Source organism: Phascolarctos cinereus, unplaced genomic scaffold, assembly GCF_003287225.1.
Source record: "Phascolarctos cinereus isolate Bilbo 61053 unplaced genomic scaffold, phaCin_HiC Scaffold_7;HRSCAF=346, whole genome shotgun sequence".
NCBI lineage: Eukaryota > Metazoa > Chordata > Mammalia > Diprotodontia > Phascolarctidae > Phascolarctos > Phascolarctos cinereus.
Genome location: NW_027556180.1, coordinates 164084178 through 164105711, shown reverse-complemented (window position 1 = coordinate 164105711; position 21534 = coordinate 164084178). Strand labels below are relative to the sequence as shown.

Below are 21534 nucleotides of genomic sequence, written 5' to 3'. Positions count from 1 at the left end.
AAACAACACATTGTAGGATTCTGGGTTTTAATCCATTTTAATCTATTCTACTATCCACTTCCATTTTATGGGTAAGTTTATCCTATTCACATTTATAGTTATCATAAGTAATTGTGTATTTCTCTCCATGCTATTTTTCACTTTTATCGCACCCATTGCCTCCTCACAAATATTTTACTTCTGTCACCACCTTCCCCAATATATCTTTCCTTTATCACTCTCCCTTCCTCCCCATCCATTTTTACTTATTTATAGAGTAAGATGGATTTCTATATGAATTCCATGTGCATATTACTCCCTCTTTGAGCCAATTTTGATGAGAGTAAGGTTTAAGCTTTGCCTGTCATCACCCTTTCTCATCTTTTCTTCTATTATAATAGCTTTTTCATGCTTCTTTTATATGGGATAATTTATTCAATATATGTAATTTATTCAATCTCCCATCCTTCTTCCAGTGCAATATTCTTTCTCACCCTTTTACTTTGTTTTTTTGGGGTATCATCCCACCAAATCACCCTATATCTCTGTCTATATATACTCCTTCTAACTGTTCTTATAGCAACAAAGTTGTTAACAGTTACAAATATTATCTTGCCAGATAAAATTATAAACAGTTTAACCTTTAATTTCTTATGTTTTCCACTTGTTTCTGTTTTACCTTTTTATGTTTCCCTTGAATCTTATTTGAATGTCAAATTTTCTATTCAGCTCTTGTCTCTTAACTAGAAACACTTGAAAGTCCTCTATTTTGTTAAATGTTAATTTTTTTTCCCCCCATGAAAGATTATAGTAAATTTTGCTGGGTAGGTGATTTGTGGTTGTAATCCTAACATCTTTGCTTTCCTGTATATCATATTCCAAGCCCTCCAGTTCTTTCATGTGGAAGCTGCCAAATCTTGTATAATCCTGATATTTGAATTGTTTATTTTTGGGTGCTTGTAATACATTTTCCTTGAGCTGTAAGCTCTGGAATTTGGCTGTGATGTTTCTGGGAGTTTTCATTTTGGGATATCTTTCAGGAGGTGATTGGTGAATTCATTCAATTTCTATTTTGCCCTCTGGTTCTAATATATCAGGGCAGTTTTCTTTGATAATTTCTTGAAAAATGTCCAGGTTTGTATTTTTTTTATCATGGTTTTCAGGTAGACCAATTATTCTTATCTCTCCTGAATCTATTTTCTAGGCCAGTTGCATTTCCAATGAGAAATTTCACATTTTCTTCTATTTTTTTCATTTTTTTTTTTGTATCTTGATGTCTTACAAAGATATTAGTTTCCACTTCTTCAATTCTAATTTTTAAGGAATGATTTTCTTCAGTGAGGTGTTCTACTACCTTTTCCATTTGGCCAATTCTATTTATTAGGGAGTTATTTTTCTCGTTAAATTTGTGCATATCTTTTCTCATGCTATTAATATTTTTTCCATCCCTGTCTTGCATTACTCTCATTTCTTTTCCCAATTTTTCTTCTACTTCTCTCATGTGCTTTTCAAAATCCTTTTTAAACTCTTTCGGGAACTCTTTTTGGGCCTGAGACCAAATTACATTTTTCTTTGACACTTCACATATAGCCATTTTGACACTGTTGTCCTCCTCTAAGTTAATACCTTGATACTCTCTGTCACCATAGTAACTCTATACTCAAGCTCTTTTGTTTGTTTGCTTGCTTGCTTGCTTATTTTTTCTGCCTTTTTTGTGACTGGTGTTTTTATGTGAGAGTTAGGCTCTGGTCCTGCACTGTCCTGAGCTTTTTGTGCTGGGGCCTTGGGACTTCTGGCTTTCACTAGCCTTCAGGGCTTAGCTTCTTGCTTTCATTGGAGGGTAGGCTTACCTTCTGATTTGTACTGAGTTGTAGGCCTCCTTGTTGACCTCCCTGGGTATAGAGTTTACCTGCTGTCCTGCTCCAGGGGTGGGGCCTTACTTCTGGTTTGCTATGGTAATAGACTCTCTCTGCTGATAGGCTCCAGGAGCAGGATCTTGCTGTTGGCCAGCCCCAGGGTAGGGCTTCATTTTTAGTTAGCAATAGGGTCAATACCTATTTGGAAGCTTGTGCTGGGGGTGGGTTCACTAGGGTGGGATCTTGCTTTGTTACCCAGACTGCTCATTTGCCTGAGGGACTGCTGGTTTGCAGGAGCACAAGGCCTTGCTGGTGGATTACTCCAGGCTTGACTCTTACTTCAGGCTGCTGCTATGAGGATGACTACTGCTGTGCTCCTGGACCTCAGTCCCCTCCCCCAGTGAAAAGACCTTTCCTGCTTAACTGTAAGCTGCTTCCCTGCTCCCAGACTAATTCTGAAGTATTTTTTTTTATTATTGTTTGGAGGGGAATTTGGGAGGGCTTCGAAGGGTTCCTTCCTCACTCTGCCATCTTGGCACTAGAAATTATCTTTAAAGGGTTTAAAGCTAAACAGAGAAGTTCATACATAATCCTAATGTTAATAAGGAGGTATTGGAGTTGATTGAGTAAAGAGTAACACACTAAGATGTGAAATTAAGGAGAATCACTTTGGTAATGTGTGTAAGATGGAGTAGGGAGAGATACAAAGCAGGGAGCTCAGTTAAGAGGATGTTCTAATGATCTAGGTGAGAAGTGATAAGGGCCTGAAATTTGAAGATAGAGTAGTATGTGAGCAGACAGAAAGGGTCAGATGGGAGAAATGCTGTGAAATTAGAAACAGTAAGATTTGGCAACTGATTGGAAATAGGTGAAGGAGAGTGAGGAGTTGAGGATAATGCCAACGTTCCAAATAGACAAGATTGGAAGGATGAGGCATTTGGAAGAGGGAAGGGTTTCAGAATTTAAAGAGAAAAATAATGAGTCCAATTTTGTACATGTTGGGTTGGAGATAGTTCTGAGATATCCAGTTCGAAAAGTGCAAGATGTAAAGTATCTACTTAAATTATCAGATAGCCACTGTAGCAGTTGATTTTATCTTTTTTCCCCCTTTGGTTGCAAAGGAAGGATCATTTCTGGGCAATAGTAGGACATATCCAGAACAACAATACAACTTATTTTTCAAAATGTAGGTTAGGGTGGGCTGACACTAGGTGGGATACTATCTGCCTGATTTCTGGTAGAGTTAATTCCTCCTCCCATAACTTTTTAATAGAGTTTTCTCTTCAGAACATACTGGGGTGAAATATTCCTGTTTTTTTACCTCCCCCAGTTGAAATAGTACAAAAAAAACTAACTTCTTTAACTCACTCCAAGCCTTTTTCAATAGCAATGTATAACAGTGGTTAGTTTTTGTGACAAAGGGGAAATGCTTGCAGTGTATTGGTACCTATTATGGTACATCATGTTCTTTCCTTTCTGCAAAATGTCCTTTCTGTAATTTATTAAAATCCTGTAGGGAAAAATATGGCTTGATATGAAATCAAGTAGACTGTGGAATGATTTTCAGCTTGCAGCCTTTTATTTCAGAGGTGCCGCCTAAAACTAAATATACATTTATATTTCTAACAGGGGAGAGCAAGACTGAGTGTTAACGTGAATCACTGGGAACACAATTATATAGTTCAAAGTGAACTGTGCTTCAAAATCATTTTGAAGTAAAGTGTGTATCTGAAAAATTCAACTCAAAAAAGTTTTTTTTTTCTTTCTCCTCTTTTAAATTGTTCAAAGGTTCTGGTTCTCACTGTTTGACCTACAAAAGTTCTAACACAGAAGCCACATCACGGGATGAACTTTAAAAGTGCAGACTAACATTGGGAAGAAGACATTTATAGATGAATCCATCCATTGCCCAAATAACCAGTTGAAAAGTAAGGGGAAAATGTCTTCAGCTGATTAAATAGAAGGCTAGCAAGGCAATTGCAATCAGGAATTCTGATTTTGTGTACATGTGCTTTTAAACTATCTGCCTTGATGTTGTATAGCTAGCCCCATGAGAAGATAGCCAAGAATATTACAAGAAAATGTGTTTGGGGACATTACAATTTTCTTTAAAAACCTGAAGTCAATTAAAGATGCTTCTGAATTTTAGGAGGAAAAATACCCAAGAAACATAAAAGTGCTCATATTGCCATAAATTTGCCCCTCTGCATTGTGTTCTTGGTTTCTGCAGAACAGATTCGAAGTACTCACCATTGGGGCCTTTAAAACATGAACAGGGTGACAACGGATAGATGTGGATAAATAATGATAAAGTAACTAATTAGTATTTATTGCATCCAGAAGGGAAAGATGAGGAAGGAGAAAATTTCTAGGCATAGGGGGCAGCAAGTAAACATATCCAGAGTCTGGAGGTGGAATATTTTGTTCAAGAAATAGCAGGGAGTCCAATGTCACTGGATTATGGAGTATATGCGGTACAGTCAAAAGAATGGAGAGGTTGGGGGGTGAGGGGAGAAGGAAATTATCTACTACTGTTACTATTGTTAGACAAAAATGCTTATACCTGAAATTTTATTTATATGTACATATATATATATATATGATCATATATAAATATATATACTTAAAATTATACACACATACATATTATAACCACATATATTTCCATTAACAGAAATGGCAAAAGGTGTTCAAGAATAGCCCAATTTTTAAAATAAATTTGCATTTGCTAGATGCTATGTTTGTAGCCAGAATAGGCACACTCAGACAACCATTAATAGTTTTTAATGGTAACTTAAGATCAGCAGTTAAGCCTTCTCTAGTATGAAAACTCAGAGAGGCAGACATATACCATTCTATTAACTTATGCTTTTATACAAAAAGCAAACAAGAATTTATTAAATACCTACTACTATATGTCAGGTACTGTGCTAAGCATTATACTGATAGTATTACCCTTGATCCTCACATAGGTGCTATTATAATTCCTGTTTTACAATTGGGAAAACTCAGGCACACAGCAGTTAAGGTCACACAACTAGTAACTATTTGAAGCTAGACTAGATCTCAATTTAAGATTTCCTGACTCCCAAATCAGTGCTCTATCCACTGTACAACTGGTTGCTCTAGAGTGATAGCTTTAAAAAAAATGCCCTCTAATTTATACTTTTTCTTTTAATATTTCAGTGAAACTAGTGCTTGCTTTAGGATAGGTTCATCATCTATCTTGTACATACAAATCTTGAGGATGTCTTTTATATGCTTTTCTCTTGGTAAGTCTTTGTTGATACTATGATTCATAGCCATATAAGATCACCAGGAGAATTTTAGTGTTAAAAAAGATTGATTTGTGTGGTGGTCAGGAGCTTGAGGTCATTTTAAGTGTTCTACAATTCCCCAAATGCAGTACAGCTCCCTTCCACTTGTTATTTAGCTCTAGTCCACTTTTTTAAGCATCCAGAGTGAATGTCCAAGATAAAGATGTTAATGGACTCATTCAATAGGCTTCCTGTAAACTGATTATTTTATTTGGGCAGTATGTATTTTTCTTCCAAGTGGATATTTTCTAATTTTAAAAATCACTTCTATTGAAAGTTTAGGAATTTTACTGAAAGGATTTTGTACCATTCTAGGCTCAGTGTTGCCAAGAGGAGCAAATAAAAGCATTCGAATAACCTCAGTATCGATAGGGACATATTCTTTTATTTAGGCTTTGCTGAGGATAACCTTCATGACTATGTTACTCTCCTGTTAAAGAACTCCAGTGACTCTCTACTCAATAACTCCAATAGCCCCTTAGTGACTCTAGAATAAGATATTATTTCTTCTTTTTGTCTTTTAGAGTCTTTCACAATCTAGCTAACCTCATTATATATTACTTTTTTCCCCCTAAACTATAGAGTTCAGCCAAACAGGCTTTCTCTATGTTCGTTATACATGGTGCTATATCTCCTATCTCCATACCTCTGCACTGACTGACCTTCATGCTTGAAATATTCTCCTTCCCTTTCTTTCTCAAAGAATCTGTATCTTCCTTCAAGATGCAGTTTAATCTCCACCTTCTATGGAAAGCCTCTCCGGATCCCCCCAAATTGGAATATTCCACCCTCTAATTACTTGATGTTTAATGATCTTGTATTTATTGTGGATTTATTCTGTACATACCTGCACATTTACATGCAATCTCCACCGATTTATAAACTCTTTTTGAATAGAGATTATTTCATTTTTTTAAAGCCCCAGCACCTAGCACAAAGTCAAGTATACAGTAAGTCCTAATTAATGTTTGTTGATTGATTGATTGGTCTTTTCCATCCTCTTACAATGTTCTTCTATCTGAGATATCCTGAAAAAACTTTCCTCTAGCATGGATATCTTCCATATTTAATCAGGTCCATTTATTCTTCTCACTTTAAGTTCTATTGCCACTATCATCACATTGCACATTGGATAATTAGATAATAAAAGTCCAAATGTAGTAGTTTAATTGTCATCATTAATGAGAATACATCATTAAAGAAATGCTGACAGAACTGTTCCATTTCACATTTATTTGTAGTCCTCTCAGTTTTATCTAAAATATTATCTAATGATCTGGTTTAGTTGAGTCACACAGCAGATAATTTTTCCTCAATCTAATAATAAAAAAAAAAAAACATTATTAAGCATCTACTATAAGACTGCATCATGCCGGAAACTCTGGAAACAAATGTAAAATGAAAAATGTTTCCTGATCTCAAGGAGCGTATTAGGAAGGACATCACATGCATAAGTAAGCATATACCTGTTGGGATTTTGAGCAGGGAGAGTACATTATTAACTGGAGGGAAGGGGAGTGAGATCATCGAAGTCCTCCTGTAGGACTTGGCACATGAGCTGAACCTTGAAGTGAATTCTGTATTCTACAAGGAAATATTTTGCCATTGAGTTGGTTGCCCATAATCTTTCACCATCATCCTGCATAACATTTTGAAAATAATGCTGCACTCTAAACCGACATTGTCCTTGGCAGTCCTGCCTCTCTGCTCGATAAGGAAAGCAGGCATTAACTAATGGAAGCTATTTTTGTGTTGACTATTATGTTAATTAACCTTTTCTAAGAAATAGTGATGAGTCAGTTTCTTTTTCTTTTATCCATTTTTCATTTTTCAGTCAAAAACATGTCTAAACAGCTGAGTTGAATCTGTTGTTAACTGCATGCAGTATCTCATACTTTTTAAATTTGTTGTTATTTATGGCCTATTTACCAAACAGCTGGAAGTCTAATAGTCCATCACCAGCTAATCCTAAAATGATTGCTAGATGGGTAACTAGATAAATTTCCTATCTATAAAAATAAATTCAATTCTATATGTGTTTTTGTGCAACGCTTTCCACATCTACCTTCCCAAATGCTTCTTGAACAAAGCAGTCATGACATGTAAGTGTGAAACTGCTAATTAACCTACACTCCTTTGTTCTAATTAATTTCTTCAATGAGAACCAATCATTTAGTCATCTCGTCATTAGTCATCACTCATTCATTCATTGATTCATTTGTTCATTCATTCAGCAAGCAACTGTTAAGCCCCTATTGCATTGTTTCCACAAACACATGCTAAGTGCTAAGGAAAGACAAAAAAAATAGGACCTGCATTTAAGACCTCAAATTTTTTGAAACATTTTCATTATCCTTTCCTGTGAACATCTTCACGTTGAAGTTACCATATTTCAAGGGATATATTGCCTTTAAATTTGGCATATCTTGTCGGGGTCTTCATAGGACATTTTCTGTCATTTCTCCTCTTCAATAGATGGTGACGTAGATTATTATCTTCATAGATATGCTTACACTTACATTAACAATACAAGGTAAGTATTCCATGAAATGACACATCTTGTGTCTTTGGGCATATAAAACCTTTATTTTATTCTTGGGGAAAAAAATTGTGAGTTGTCTTTCTGCAAGCTTTAAATTTTTATTTCTTCCTTTTCATGAAGAGTGATATCATTAATATGCATATGTCTCAAACTCTGCATTCATGTGTCAACTTGTTTATTGTACAAATATCTCACATGAAGAAGACAAAGAATTAAATTAATAATTTTATATATTATGAAAAACTGTTTAATGCTTAACAAGCCCTGCCCTTTTTCCTGTCACTCTTTCATCATCACTGTGGAAGTAAAAGAGGACTGACAGGACTAAGAGTCATATTATATATTTATCTATTCTCACATTCACTCCAAATTATTCATTAAGCAGCCAAATTTCTGGTGACAGATTCAACAGATGAGTTATATTTGTCTGGTACGTGAAGAGCAAACAAAGGTGTTGTTCAAGATGCATAATGGCATGGTAGAGTCTTCCTGAAAGCTCCCCCTCCTAACATTAGCCTTCAAAATCTCAGTCACTTCCATGCCATTATGAGGTATTAGAAGAGAAAATAAAACAAAACAAAATAATCTTTAAGTTCAATTTGAATGTTTCTGTTATAAGATCTTTTTAACATTTGCTTTCATAAATCCCTTACTTAGCTTTCACTCAGAGTCAGACCTTGAGTCTTCCAATAAGCTTTGACAACATATCCCTCACTAGTCTTAGCAGGTATGTGGGGTAAACTACTATTAAAGATAAACTTTCTCAAAACTTTGCCTTTATTTTATTTTATTTTTTAAACCTCTTTCCTCCCCTCAAAATCACACTCGACTTTTCTTAGCACATTTAATCCTTAGACTACTGTCAAGAGCTATTGTATGCTATTTGCCTGTTGGTAATAATCTGATCACTGGGCATGGAGTCAGGAAGACTGGAGTTCAAATCTGGCCTCAGACAGTTACTAGCTGAGTGGTTCTGGCCAAGTCACTTAATCTCTATCTGTCTTGGTTTCCTCAACTATAAAATGGCATTTACCTCACAGTGTTGTTATGAAGGTCAAATGAGAAATTATTTTCAAGGCACTTAGAACAGTGCCTGGCACATTTTAGATACTATATAAGTGTTTATCCCTTCCCTCTAACCTGTCACAAAATGGAAGGAAGATAAATGCTGTGCCTCACATGTAGTGCCATTATTATGTTCAGGATTCCATTCCTGTACATGATTTTATAGTTTGCTTACCAATTTCCTCAAAAAGTTAGACATTCCATTCTCCAACTCCCACTGCCCTCTCCCTGTCCCTTTTTTCGACATTTGAAAATTACCAAGTGAAACAGAACTTCTTTCAAATGTTGGGTAGGTGGCAAAATGGATAGATTTCTGGACCTGAAGTCAAGAATCCTGGAGTTCAAATCTTCCTTCAGCCACTTAGTAGCTATGTGATGATAGGTAAGTCCCTTACCCTGCTTCCTACTCAGTTTCCTCATTATATAATGGGGATGATGATAGCACCTACCTTACAAGGGTTGCTGTGATGTAAGAAGCAAATTAAATAAATAATGTGATTTGTAAAAATTAAACTGGCCTACAAATATTGTTATTATTTTCATTATAATCAAATGAAAAACAGTGATTTCTTCAAATTCAACAATGGGATATAACACAAGACTTATAAAAGATATTTAAGGAAGAAATTTAAAAATTAAAGTTTAAGTCAGATATAAATAGAAAACCAAAAAATATGTCCCTATTAATAGACCTTGACATTATAATGGAAATTTAAAATATGGACATCAATTATGTATGTATTTATTCTTACAATCATCACTTTTAGCTCTACTACTCGGAACATCATAGACTCATAAAGTAAGTCCAATATTTTCATGGATCTAATTCATTTTATAAGTTCTCCTATGAAGTAGATAAATGAGACTTTGGAACTTAAGAAATTGACTGGAAAATTAAGAAAACAGCCAAATTATGGAATAAAATGATAGCCTTAGTGATGAATAATCAAAACTTCAGCAAAAACAAATTTTCAAAATGTTTTACATAATTTACTATATATGTGCATGTGTATATATGTGTATGATATGTGTATATACATGTATAATATACATATAATACAATATACATACCTTTATTCACAATATTAATTATTTCTGAATACTTCATGGGTGTATATTACATTACTCAATTTTTTCATCCAATAAAAGTGAATTTAAGTTATTATGCTAACCAACATAAAATCCATTAGTATAATTCTACAAAAATATTATTTAAGGTGCAGTTTCTACTAAAAATAAGAATAATTTTACATGATATAAATTGAAGACTCATTTTTATAGGATAGCTCTTTAGAGTTCTCATATGTTTAATACACCAAAATCTAGTGCTGGGTCCTAGCCCTATTTTTCAGCATGAACTTCTATTTGTGGCTTTCCCTTTCTATCATCATATAATAGTCACTACTTGTTGCAAATTCAATAATGGGGAAGGGAGCAGATATGCATGGAGGAACAATGGGAGGATGTGCTGGTGGGAAACAGTTTGCTCCAGGCCAGTGCTGCCATGATGAGAGAGCGTGGGGAGTTTCAGTTTGTGGTTGGGCAATGGTGCAAGAGACATCATACAGTGCACACGAATGTCTGACAATTGCCTAGGGCTGAAATATCCCTTCTTCTCCTCAATTCTTAGAAATCTATGATTTGGGACAACGCCCTGATTGCTAGTATAAAAGTCCTCACCAGAGGGATTGAGATGCTTTTTTATAACTAGGGTATAGGTAGACAACAGTTCTTTTGAGAAAAGATGGGAAGAATGAGTGAATTTCAAACTCATTAACAATCAAAAGTGCTGCCTACATGAAATCTCCCCTTCCCCCCAAATGAGGTAATCTTAGGTTCCTTAAAACAGATATAGTATCTAGAACATATAGATTTTTTTTTCAAATTCAAACATTTGTTCAGTTTGGGGAAACAACATTTTAGTAGAGCATTCATTAACGGGAGAGAATCTATAAGGTGAGCACTTGAGGGGACTGGATAAGTTAGAGTATATGTAATATAAAAATAAATTGAAGTAACTAAAAATGTTTGCCCTAGAAAAGAAAAGACAGGGAGGTCATGACAGAAGTCATCCAATATTTGAAAGGCTGTCATCTGAAGTAAGTAAATATTTTTCTGCTTGACTCCAGAGGACACAGCTATGAACAAGGGATTGAAACTGCATTGAGGGATATTAAGGTTAAATGTAAAGGAAACTATCCTTACAATTAATGTTACTCAGGCATTGTGTTTCTCTTCATTTGAGGTCTTCAAGTGAAATCTGGTTGTCTACTAATATTGGAAATGTGATATAAAGGATTGCTGATTAAGTAGATGTTGGACTCAAGGGCCGATGATGTACTTTCCTATTCTGAAATTCTGTGATTATTTATAACTAAATAACATATTTCCATGTATAAGTCTTGTTGTGGCATAAATTATTGTTATAAAGTATCACTTTAAAATTTAAAAGCTATTTTCTTCTAGAAATGTTTCCTTCTATTGTTAGGATTGGGAAAATACGAAACTATTTTTTCCTTTGATTATTTTTCCTTTAAAAAAAAACAAATGACATAATAGGTTACTATGAAATACTTAGTTCCATAACATTTTAAATCAATTTTGAACTAGTTTCACTTATATTAAAATTATATTACTTAAGTATTAACAGTGTCTGTTTCTATAAAAATAAATCTACCCTAGGAAACTACCTTGTCAGAAAGGAATGTGACTTTCTAACAAGAAGATATCCTTTTGTTAAAATATCTGAAAAGTGAATTTAATAAGTTTGTAGAAAAACTATGTGTTGCTTGGAATACATTTTTATTTATCAAATGCATAGCTGCAATGCTTTAAAAAATATACACTTAGGTTTTAGTGAACTTATGATTTTAGAAAATATACATGAAATTTGTAGAGAAAATCCAAAAGGAAGAATTTCCTTATTGTTACATGTTTTCTTGTCCAAAGGTTCAAGCAGAGTAGAGTTTTATATAAGACCATATGTCCAAATACATTAAGCATTTCATGTAACCACAAGCAATTTTAATATATTGCAAGCAAAATTAGTCCTCTCTGCAAACTTCAAGTAGACATAGATTATAAGTTTGTATCCTCTTTGCAAAGTGTGCCAAGGATAGCATTTGCATAATTAGATACTTGATGAATGCTTTTGATGACATGGATAATAAAGAAGTTCTACTATATCACTATAAGATGAGTTTAGATAGGTCAACTGGACGTTTTTCTGTCTCCTGGTTTTTCCCCCTATTTCTAGGCTCAGTCTAAGTTTAACTGGGCTGTTTTTGACCTACAGTTCCAGTAAATCTTATTTTTTAGAAAACAACCTGTAAGCAGGGAAATTGTCCAAGACCTTGTCAACTCTCCTGAAACCAGTTTGGAGGAAGCTTGGGTCAGCAGTGATGAATCATAGTTTTAACTTCTAAGGCACAGGCTTTTGTTTTGACAAACCTTTGACTTTCTCTCTGAATTCTTACAACTTCCTGTCAATACTGGGCTTTACTACATTTCATGCCAACAAAGCCTCCATTTCATAAAGATTTGGCTGTCATATCTCATGAGAAATTTGGGAATTGTTAGTATACATATACATCATTAATATTTTCTACTGTGATATTACTGGTATCTCTAATGCAGCACATTTTTTTCTTTTAGATTTTTGTGGGAAAATATGTTTTGGAATTATAAATTCTCACAATTATTTAAAATAATAAAACATTTGTATGTTTACCATATTAACCAAGGATGGTAACTCAGAGATTCATTACAGTCCCTGCTATCACTGAAACCATATTGAGAACACTATTACTTGAAACACCGAAGTGGCACAGTAGTAGATAGAACGCGGGATCTGAAGTCAGGAAGACAGAATCCAAGACTCAGATACTTACTAGCTGTGTGATCCTGGGCAATTCAGTTACTTAACTTATCTCTGACTCAGTTTTCCCATCTGCACCATAGTGATGATAGCAGTTATCTCAGGTGAGGATCAAAGGAGTAAAAATATTAAAAAGTGTTTTTGCAAACCTTAAAGAGCTATGTAAATGCTAGCTCTCATTATTTCTTAAGGATGATATAATGGAGATTGGATTCAGGACTGGATTAGATTCAATGACTGACCTCTAGGGTCCTTTAAAACTTCCATAAATAAATCTACAAACTTGGGTGATACTGAGATTAGCTATCTGCATATAGTTGGAAAGGGTTTGTTGTTAATGAATTAGGAAATATTTTTTAAGTTCCTAGTATACTACCATTTCCTAATGAAAGAGATGACAGCCATTCTGTGTCTACTTGAAAATGAAGTGAAATGTTGACAGTTATTTTGATTAATTTAATCAATGAAGAGTGGCCAAATTCTGGCCAAAATAGTCTATTCTAGAACAGAAATTACCTGTTATGGCTCTTTCCATTGATTAATCAAATAGCTGTCAAACAACTACTTCATTTGACATTAGGTCTGAGAATTGTCTTAAATCATTAGAGGGTGTAGGGGAAGGTGAGGGGAAGCAGAGATGCACCAAGTGAGAAAGGGAGGCTTTGATTAGTATTTTCATTTAACTGAAACAAATTAACTTTTATAATCAGCACTAATGGGCAGATAATGTAACAGAACTACTTAAGGGTGATGAGATTTGAGGTGGTGTTCCAGATAATAGCACTTACTGTCTACTTAAATCTGTCCTTATTCTAGTCTTTTCACAATCTTCTCAAAAGGAATAATCATAGAAGAAAAACACACTGAGTTCATTTTCTGAATAGGAAAAGTGAAGAAAGGATAAGGCCATTAATTTTTCTTCTTGCTGTTGGATATTTTTGCTTAGCTTTGTTTATTTGGTTAATTTAGTCGATGAAGAGTGCCAAATTCAGGCAAAATAATTCACTCTTGATTTTTTTTTAAAGAATGAAGTGCTTTTTGAAAAAAAAAGATTATTAGAAGAAGAATGTTAGACTGAAACTTTAAAAAAAAAAGAAATTTGGAGTGAGTTAAGGAATGGGGAAAACCCTAAAGTATTTCAGTAACAGTCTTCTAAAATATATTCCTATACAAATAAAAAATATTTTAATGGCTTCAGATGTAAATATAGGGATTTGCTAAATCCAGTGTGAGTAAGATGGGATTTGGATATCACTCAAAGAAAGGGATTTTTTTCTCCTCCTAAATGACTACTATACATTATCTTGTTTAATAGCAAAAGAAAACTGCTAAAAGCAAGAATTTTTTTTTCAGAAAAAGGTTTCTCTTCTTTTCATATTTTATATGCAACCAGGTCTAGGCTTGAAAATTACTCATAGTTTCATGAAAGTGACGTTCAGGTTTTACTCAGGATTTATTATTCATTCATTTTTCAGAAGAACAAATTATACCTTCTGTTACATAAAACCTGAAACCTCAGCAATAATAAAATTTGTGGTTAATTAAAATATTTTAGCAGCAAGCAAGATGTATAAGGCAATATGAAAACAGCAATAAAATCACCTTATTCCAATACCAAAATAGAATAAGCTACCTTAAAGAGGCAGGTTTTGTTCTTGAAATCTTTGAATGAGCTCTATGATACCATGTTGAAGAGGGAAGTTTAAAGACTTACACCTGTCAGAGGGGGACATTGTCTCTTTTGACCAAGGACACAAATTGTACTATCAGTATAAACATCTAGTGAGCTCTGCTGTGTTGAAAGCACATAGGTATTGGTAGAAAAGTCAGCTCCAATATAAACCTTGCCAGTGTCAGTACAAGTAAATAAGAGAGAAGGAATAATATTTTATAAATATATTTCAAGTGTTAAATTAAAATTTAAAATAATTTTAAATAACATATTTTAAAGATAGTAAATAAGGATTTACAAAATGTTTTAGGGTTTAGAAAGTACTTGACATACATTATGTTGATCCACATAATAACCCCTAAGTCATAATACTGTGGCTATTATTATTTACATATTTTTTTCATAGGAAAAGCATGAAGCTCAGGTTTAGAAATGACTTGCTTATGCTTCTATAGCTCATGAAAGTGGAAATGAATTCAGGTCCTTCCAGATTCCAGGCACAGTGATTTTTCCATTGCATCGTATTGTCTTCCTTTCTTCCTTTCTCCCTTCCTCACTTCCTTCCTTCCTTTCTCCCTTCCTTCCTTTCTCCCTCTGTTCTTCCCTGCCTTCCTGTAGTAATACTAATAGCAGTTTTTAAAGGGCATCTTGGCAGAAAGTAAACTACTTGTTTTATTTTATTTTTATCATCCAAATATTATATGACTCTTTTGTGGCCCTAAAAGATCAAAACTGAGTTACCTAAAACATAATTAAGGTGAATGTGTCTTTCAAATAATGCTACTTACTTGTTCAAATTCATTCTTCTGAAATTCCTCAAAGCCGAAGATGTCCAATATCCCAATTTCCAACGTCTGCACACTGAAACAGTAAAATTGAATGCATGAGTATAAATTCTTAAAATCTTTTATTACCCTCTGCCTCTCCCCCTTTTATGAGTTCTACTTTAGCCACTTATCATATCACCATGAATTTTCACTAAAGAAAAATTGGTATATATGCTTTCTGTTTTCAAGGAATGTCAATTCTAAGAGACAATCAAAAATATGAAATTAATATATATATGTATATATATATATATGTATGCATATAGATGTAGATAAAGATATATAATACACAGGCAACAGTGGTTTTTTTTGATCATGGAAATAGGGTTAAATTTGCCAAGCCCATTCTTTTATTGAGCTTTGTTTTAAGGTAATTTTACTGTCAAGTTAGGGATTTGTTACCAGATAATAATGGTGAGTTTTCTATGTTTAATAGTTCAGGATACCTTTATGGCATGAACAAATGATAAGTAATATAAATCAAGATCCACTTGGCTGCTTTCTTTGATTTTTCTTCATTAACTCATTACTAACACTGTGAACTGAATAAGTAAATATCTCTATGAAGAGAATACTAAAGAATTACACTTTGGAACAAAATTTAAACACATTTTATTGGTATTAGAAGCAGCATCATGTAGTTATGGGTCAGGGGATAGAGGGACATTGTTTCCCAAAGTTTTCCCCTTTTCCCCCTCTCTTCATCTTTTGCCCCCTCTCTTCATAGCTAAACAACCAGTATGATTAGCTTTATAGGCTTGTCTGTATGTCATATTTTCCATTAAAAACAAAAAATTAAAAAAAATTAAAATACACAATCTGATGAATATAGAATTTTTTTGTGAAGCCCTGTTAAAAAGAATATATTCTGTTTTTTAAATCTAGACTCTCCCAGAAAATCTGGGAAGTGTGGCACCATGTGGTTGAAATGAGTCAGGGGAACTAGCTTTTAGTCCAGGCTCTGCCATTAACTTGTCCATGGAACCTTGGGCAAATTATATTTTTCAACCTCAATTTACTTATCTGTAAAATGAGAGGGCTTAATTAGATGCTTCCTAAGCTTCTTTTCAGCTTTAGAGTCATAATTTTGTATTTTTAAAAATACAGTGGTCTTTGGGTACTTTCTTTGGTGTATCAAGTGCTGATAATTTTAATATTTCTGTTATAATTAGTGCTTCATTTTCCTGGATCCAAGGTTTCCCCCCCTTCTATATAGCAATGACAGTCTTTGTTCTCCTCTTTCCATGGTTATTCTGACTCAAAATGAAAACTTCCTCTCCTAATACTGAAGCTTTGTAGTCAGCCTTTGCTTCATGATTCATTTTTCTTTTTTTATTTCCTCAGCCACATTCTCTGAGATCTGGACATTGCCACAATTTTGACATATTTCCTTTATAAGTCAATCTTGACACTTCCCAGCAGGAGTAAAGATTTTCTTAAAATATGGACTAGCTAAAAGCTGACTTTTTTGTGAATCTACTTATTTTTTTTAAACAAAATGCATTTTTAAAGAAGTCAAAGTTAAAAAAATTAAAACTTATTAGAACTTGCAGAACATAGAATACCAATTTTTATGTACACCAAATATTAATATACTCACAGCCATTTACAAAATAAGGTTAATGCACAGATGGTAAAGAAGACTATGGTGTTCTTAAAAAAAGTTTTTGTATTTTATCAGTTTGAAGTTGTCATTTGTTTATTCATAAAACTCTATGTTAGGCAGAGCATCAATAAAACAGGTTTAAAATACAAAGAGGTTTATGGTGGCAAAGAACTGTTCCATGGGTCAATTGAGGAATGGTTAGCCAAATGATGGCATATATGAATATAATGGAACTCTATTGAGAAATAAGAAGTAAAAGGAGAAAGAGAGAGAGAGAGAGAGAGAGAGAGAAAAAGAGGGAGATCTGAAAAGACCTGAAAAAAATATGTATGAACTGATGCAGTGCTGTGAGGCTGTGAGCACAATCAAAAGAACAAATTATAATATAATATTAATTTTGTAAAAACTAACAATTCTCCATGATTTAAAAACTTTGATCAAATAAATTTCAGCCATGATTTCAGAGAATTAATGAACAATATTGCCTACCTCTTCAAGAGAAAGATGATGGACTAATAAGCAGAATAAAAAAGATAGTTTTGGACATGGCCAATGTGGGATTTTTTTTCTTTGCTTAACTATGCTTATATTATGCTATGATTTGTTCAGTCTTCTTTCCTTCCTTCCTTCCTTCCTTTCTTTTTCCTTCCTTCCTTTGTAATTAGTGGGAACGATGGAAGGGAGAAAAAATTAATAGTTGATAATTGAAAAAATACATAACCTGTAAAAATTGACAGAAAAACAAGAAATATAGGAGTAGACAAAGCAAATAAGGCAGTTTTATTACTACATTGTTAAATTCAATAACATTTCTTTAAACAACAAACTATAAAAAGAAATGTATTATGTCTTCTACTATCCTCTTAGTCTTTTGTAGATCAATATACATTTCTTTTCATAGATGATTATGAAGTTCACAATACAAAAATATGTAAAAGGTGAATTGAGAGTGAAGTTGAATCTAGCAGACCTAGTGAATGATGAATTAGTACTTCCGCAATATTCTCCAGAGACTATTTCAAGAGAATCATGAGATTTTTCTCTTAGAGGCTCTATCCCTAGGTTAAAAACTATAGTTGGCTGCAAAATTTAAAACAAACAAACATTAATTTGGTCCAACTAGTAATGACAAAAAAAAAAAAAACCTTGTCCCTACAATACAGAAGATAAAAAGAAAATACATTGGGAGAGGGGGAAAAAATACATGTAAAGAATTTTAAAGACAGGGTTTATAACTGCTGGCAGACATATAATGTATTCACTTTTTTGTCTGTTTCATCATTTATGATTGAATGAAATATGTTGCTGTGCTACTACAGCAGCAATCTTGGCAGGGTGGTTACAGAAACTTTTAGCCACTGGATGCCCAGTCTGTTGAGTAGTCAGCATTATTGTCATTCCTTTTTATTGATATCTAGACTTCTATCATACAGACATTTAAATTAACATTCAATTTCTGGCAAGGAGGTTCAGAGATCTTTAGTCATCTAGACATCAATCCTATAGGCAGAATTAACTTTATTAATGTGATAATCTGCTTCAGGCTACTTTCTCCTTTAAAATTCTCCTGAGAGATTCCCTGAGAGTTAACAAATATTTCTAATTAGCATTTGCTTGTTAGCAAAATAGAATGGCTTTTTTAACTCTTGGTGTCAGAAAAAGTGTAGCATCTGACCCAGAAAATAGCAACCTGATTCTATCTGTACCCGAGTGATTCTGGCTTCATCCTAGAAGTAAAGATCTAAATTTACGGCACTTACATTAAAAACATTAACAATTTCTATTTCAAGTGGGTCACTTGATTCACAAGTCTGGTTGGGCACTGTCATCCTCAGTCTAGGATCCTGTGGAAAATAGATTTGCATATTCAGATCTAAACTTGGTGTTGGCCACTCCCCTGAGCAGCTCTATGGTGCAATAGATAGAGCCTGAGCCTGAAGTCAGTAAGATCTGAGTTCAGATTTAAAGTCAGGTATTTACTAGGTGTGTGATCCTAAGGAACACAACCTCTTTCTGCCTCACTTCTCTCAATTGTAAATTGCAGATAATAATAACACTTACCCACTAGGGTTTTGTTTGGATCAAATGAAAATTTATAAAATGCTTAGAAAAATATGAAGTGCTGTATAAATGCTGGTTTTTGTCCGAAGACATACACCATAACTTGTTTTTTAATACCTAATTTTCATTATTTCTTAGGCAATATCAACCTATTCATCATATGCAGTATTAGACATTGAAATATATATATGCATTATTTCCAGAAAAGCTATAGATGAGATCAATGAGCTTAACCTGCAAAGAGAAAGAAAAAAAAGGAAAGAAAGAAGGAAAGGAAGGAAAATTGGAAGGAAGGAAGGAAGGAAGGAAGGAAGGAAGGAAGGAAGGATGGAAGGAAGGAAGGGAGGGAGCGAGGGAGGGAGGGAGGAAGGAAGGAAGGAAGGAAGGAAGGAAGGAAAGAAGGAAGGAAGGAAGGAAGGAAGGAAGGAAGGAAGGAAGGGAGAAAAAAACAAAAGAAGGAAGGAAAGAACAAAGGAAGCTGTAAGTAAAATAGAGCACTAAGATGAAGGGGTCCCACTTCTAGGACCCAAGTTTCCTTATTTGGACCATGATTACATTAAGCTCATTGACCTCTGAAGTCACTTCCAACTCTGGGACTATTATCCTACGAGGCTATGCTCCCAATGCACCTTGCTTGAACTTTGCAAGAACAAAGAAATCTGACAGCACAACAGTGATGGCTCTTACAATATTCGTGTTAATTCCAACTGGTAAGAATTTTTCTCAGTAAATAATAAACAATCAAAAGAATAAAAGGGTCACTGATAAAAATGAAAGGAAATAAAATTATACTGTGAAGATGACTGAATAGGAAAGAGTTCTTGCAACATGACTGAGTTATGCCAATATGGCTTTGGTGACATCTTCTAAGGCAATAGTGAGTCTAGGTCAGAGGCTAGGTCTAGGTCTAGCAATGATGGGGCAAGTATTCTAAGTAATGGGACAAATCAAATAAAATGCCCACAAAATCTCCTTTGTTAATTATAAAAGGCTGTATAAATGATTTACAAGTACTGTCACTCTTTTTAAATAAGGTACTAGAATTTCTAATGCTTATAAGTTTGTAGTGTTCTATGTATCTATGTATCTATCTAATAGATCAGGGAAATTCACACCAGACTGCTTCTTTTTATGCAGAGTTTAATGAAGGAGGTATAGTTTCTAGTAAAATATAAGGACACCAAAGTAACATTTGGTAAGATGTAAGTACTGAAAAATAAATAATTTTTAAAAAAGCTTGAGTAGCTCAAAATCCTTGGATATAAAATAAAGGCAGATTTGAACAAAACCTTCAGAACTCTGAGTGAGTTTTGTTTCTGATGTTGCTAATGCTATTAGTAGAGTTTTTTTTCACTTATGATTGTGACTCACAGAGTCTAACTTCAGCTTCCTTACTTATTAGGCCACCACCTGCTGCCTTACGAAAGCAGGATAAAAACTCTTTGAATCTATTTTTTTAACTTAATTTAATTTTCTGGGTTTTTTTTTTATCACCTATGACTTTAGTCTTACTAATAAAAAACAGGCAGAGCTAACCCTATCTCATCTCATCTCCCCCCTCCCCCCGAACCCCTTCAACAACAGTCTGGACATATGAATCAGAAAGAGAAGCAGGAGGAAAGATACTCAGTTGTCAATATCCTGTGTCATACAGGGGAATGATGTTCTGCTGCCAGAGTACACATTCAAGGAAAAAATTACCCTGGGTATGAATGCCTAGTGCAAAATTAAAATCTCCCCAAGTTCAGATCTCTAAAGGAAATGCGGTGGCTGTGCCTGTCTGCATCAGATTTGTGCTTCTCATCACAAAGCAAGTGATTAATTGTTATTCAACACACCACGTAATAAAGGATGAGAGCTACATATATGCTGCTAAGTTTAGTATACTGCAGAATCTTATTTGGGCTATCATTTCCTAAGTGGCAAAAGCGAGACTGAGGAGATAGCTAAAAGTAGAGTATTTTAATCCCATCTGCCAAGGTAATTTTAATGTCAACCTGGTTTGGGGAAGCAATGCCTGCACTATTTAGATGGAATATGAGATCTATGAGAAGCCAAGTTTGAGAGCAAGCTCCTTGAGGACAGTGAATGTATCATCATTATCTCTGAATCCAACCCTTCAGGGGATTCAGTTTAAATTGCTTCGGAAAAGCAATCACTTTAATAAGGTTTCATTTACTGATACAGGATGTTCACACATTTGGATTTCTATTGACAGTGAGCTGAATTGGAATGTCTGACTTTGTCCTGATAAAACTGAACCATGATGTTTCCCCACCTTTAGTTAGTTCTCTGTAAGATGAATACTGAATTTTGTGCCACACATGTTTATTATTCTCTTTTATTGTATTTTTAATTCTGTAGTTGTTAAGAATGGATATTACTTTTAGGAAGCATGAAAAAGTTGTACTTCTTAAAAAGAACACTTCAATAACTATTAGACATACTATAGCCTCCTTTGGTGTGGGTAATAGCAAAGATCAGTCAAGCCCACAGTGAAACAAGATCAGTTTCACTGAAATGTAATGAAAACAGAAAAAAGTGAAAAGAAAGTACAAGGACTGAGAAATTATTGCTGCTAAACAGCTAAATTAGTCCTAAGAAACGAAGCAAAGATGTTCAAAAGGACCTGGTATCTAGAAGGTTAATTACTGATTCCTATACATTGTAGCGAAGGTTCCTTAAAGATAGAAAAGCAAGATGATTTTAGAAAAAACTTACTCTTCATTGCC

At 34.1% G+C, this 21534-nt stretch overlaps 1 protein-coding gene across 1 annotated transcript in view; it reads right to left on the bottom strand.

The window, feature by feature from the left end:
* MYO16 (myosin XVI) overlaps positions 1-21534 on the bottom strand; it is a 693538-nt gene that overhangs the window by 265683 nt on the left and 406321 nt on the right. The window contains 1 exon segment of the mRNA XM_020970073.2: positions 15097-15169. Within this exon segment, the coding sequence (XP_020825732.1) occupies positions 15097-15169 (73 nt within the window).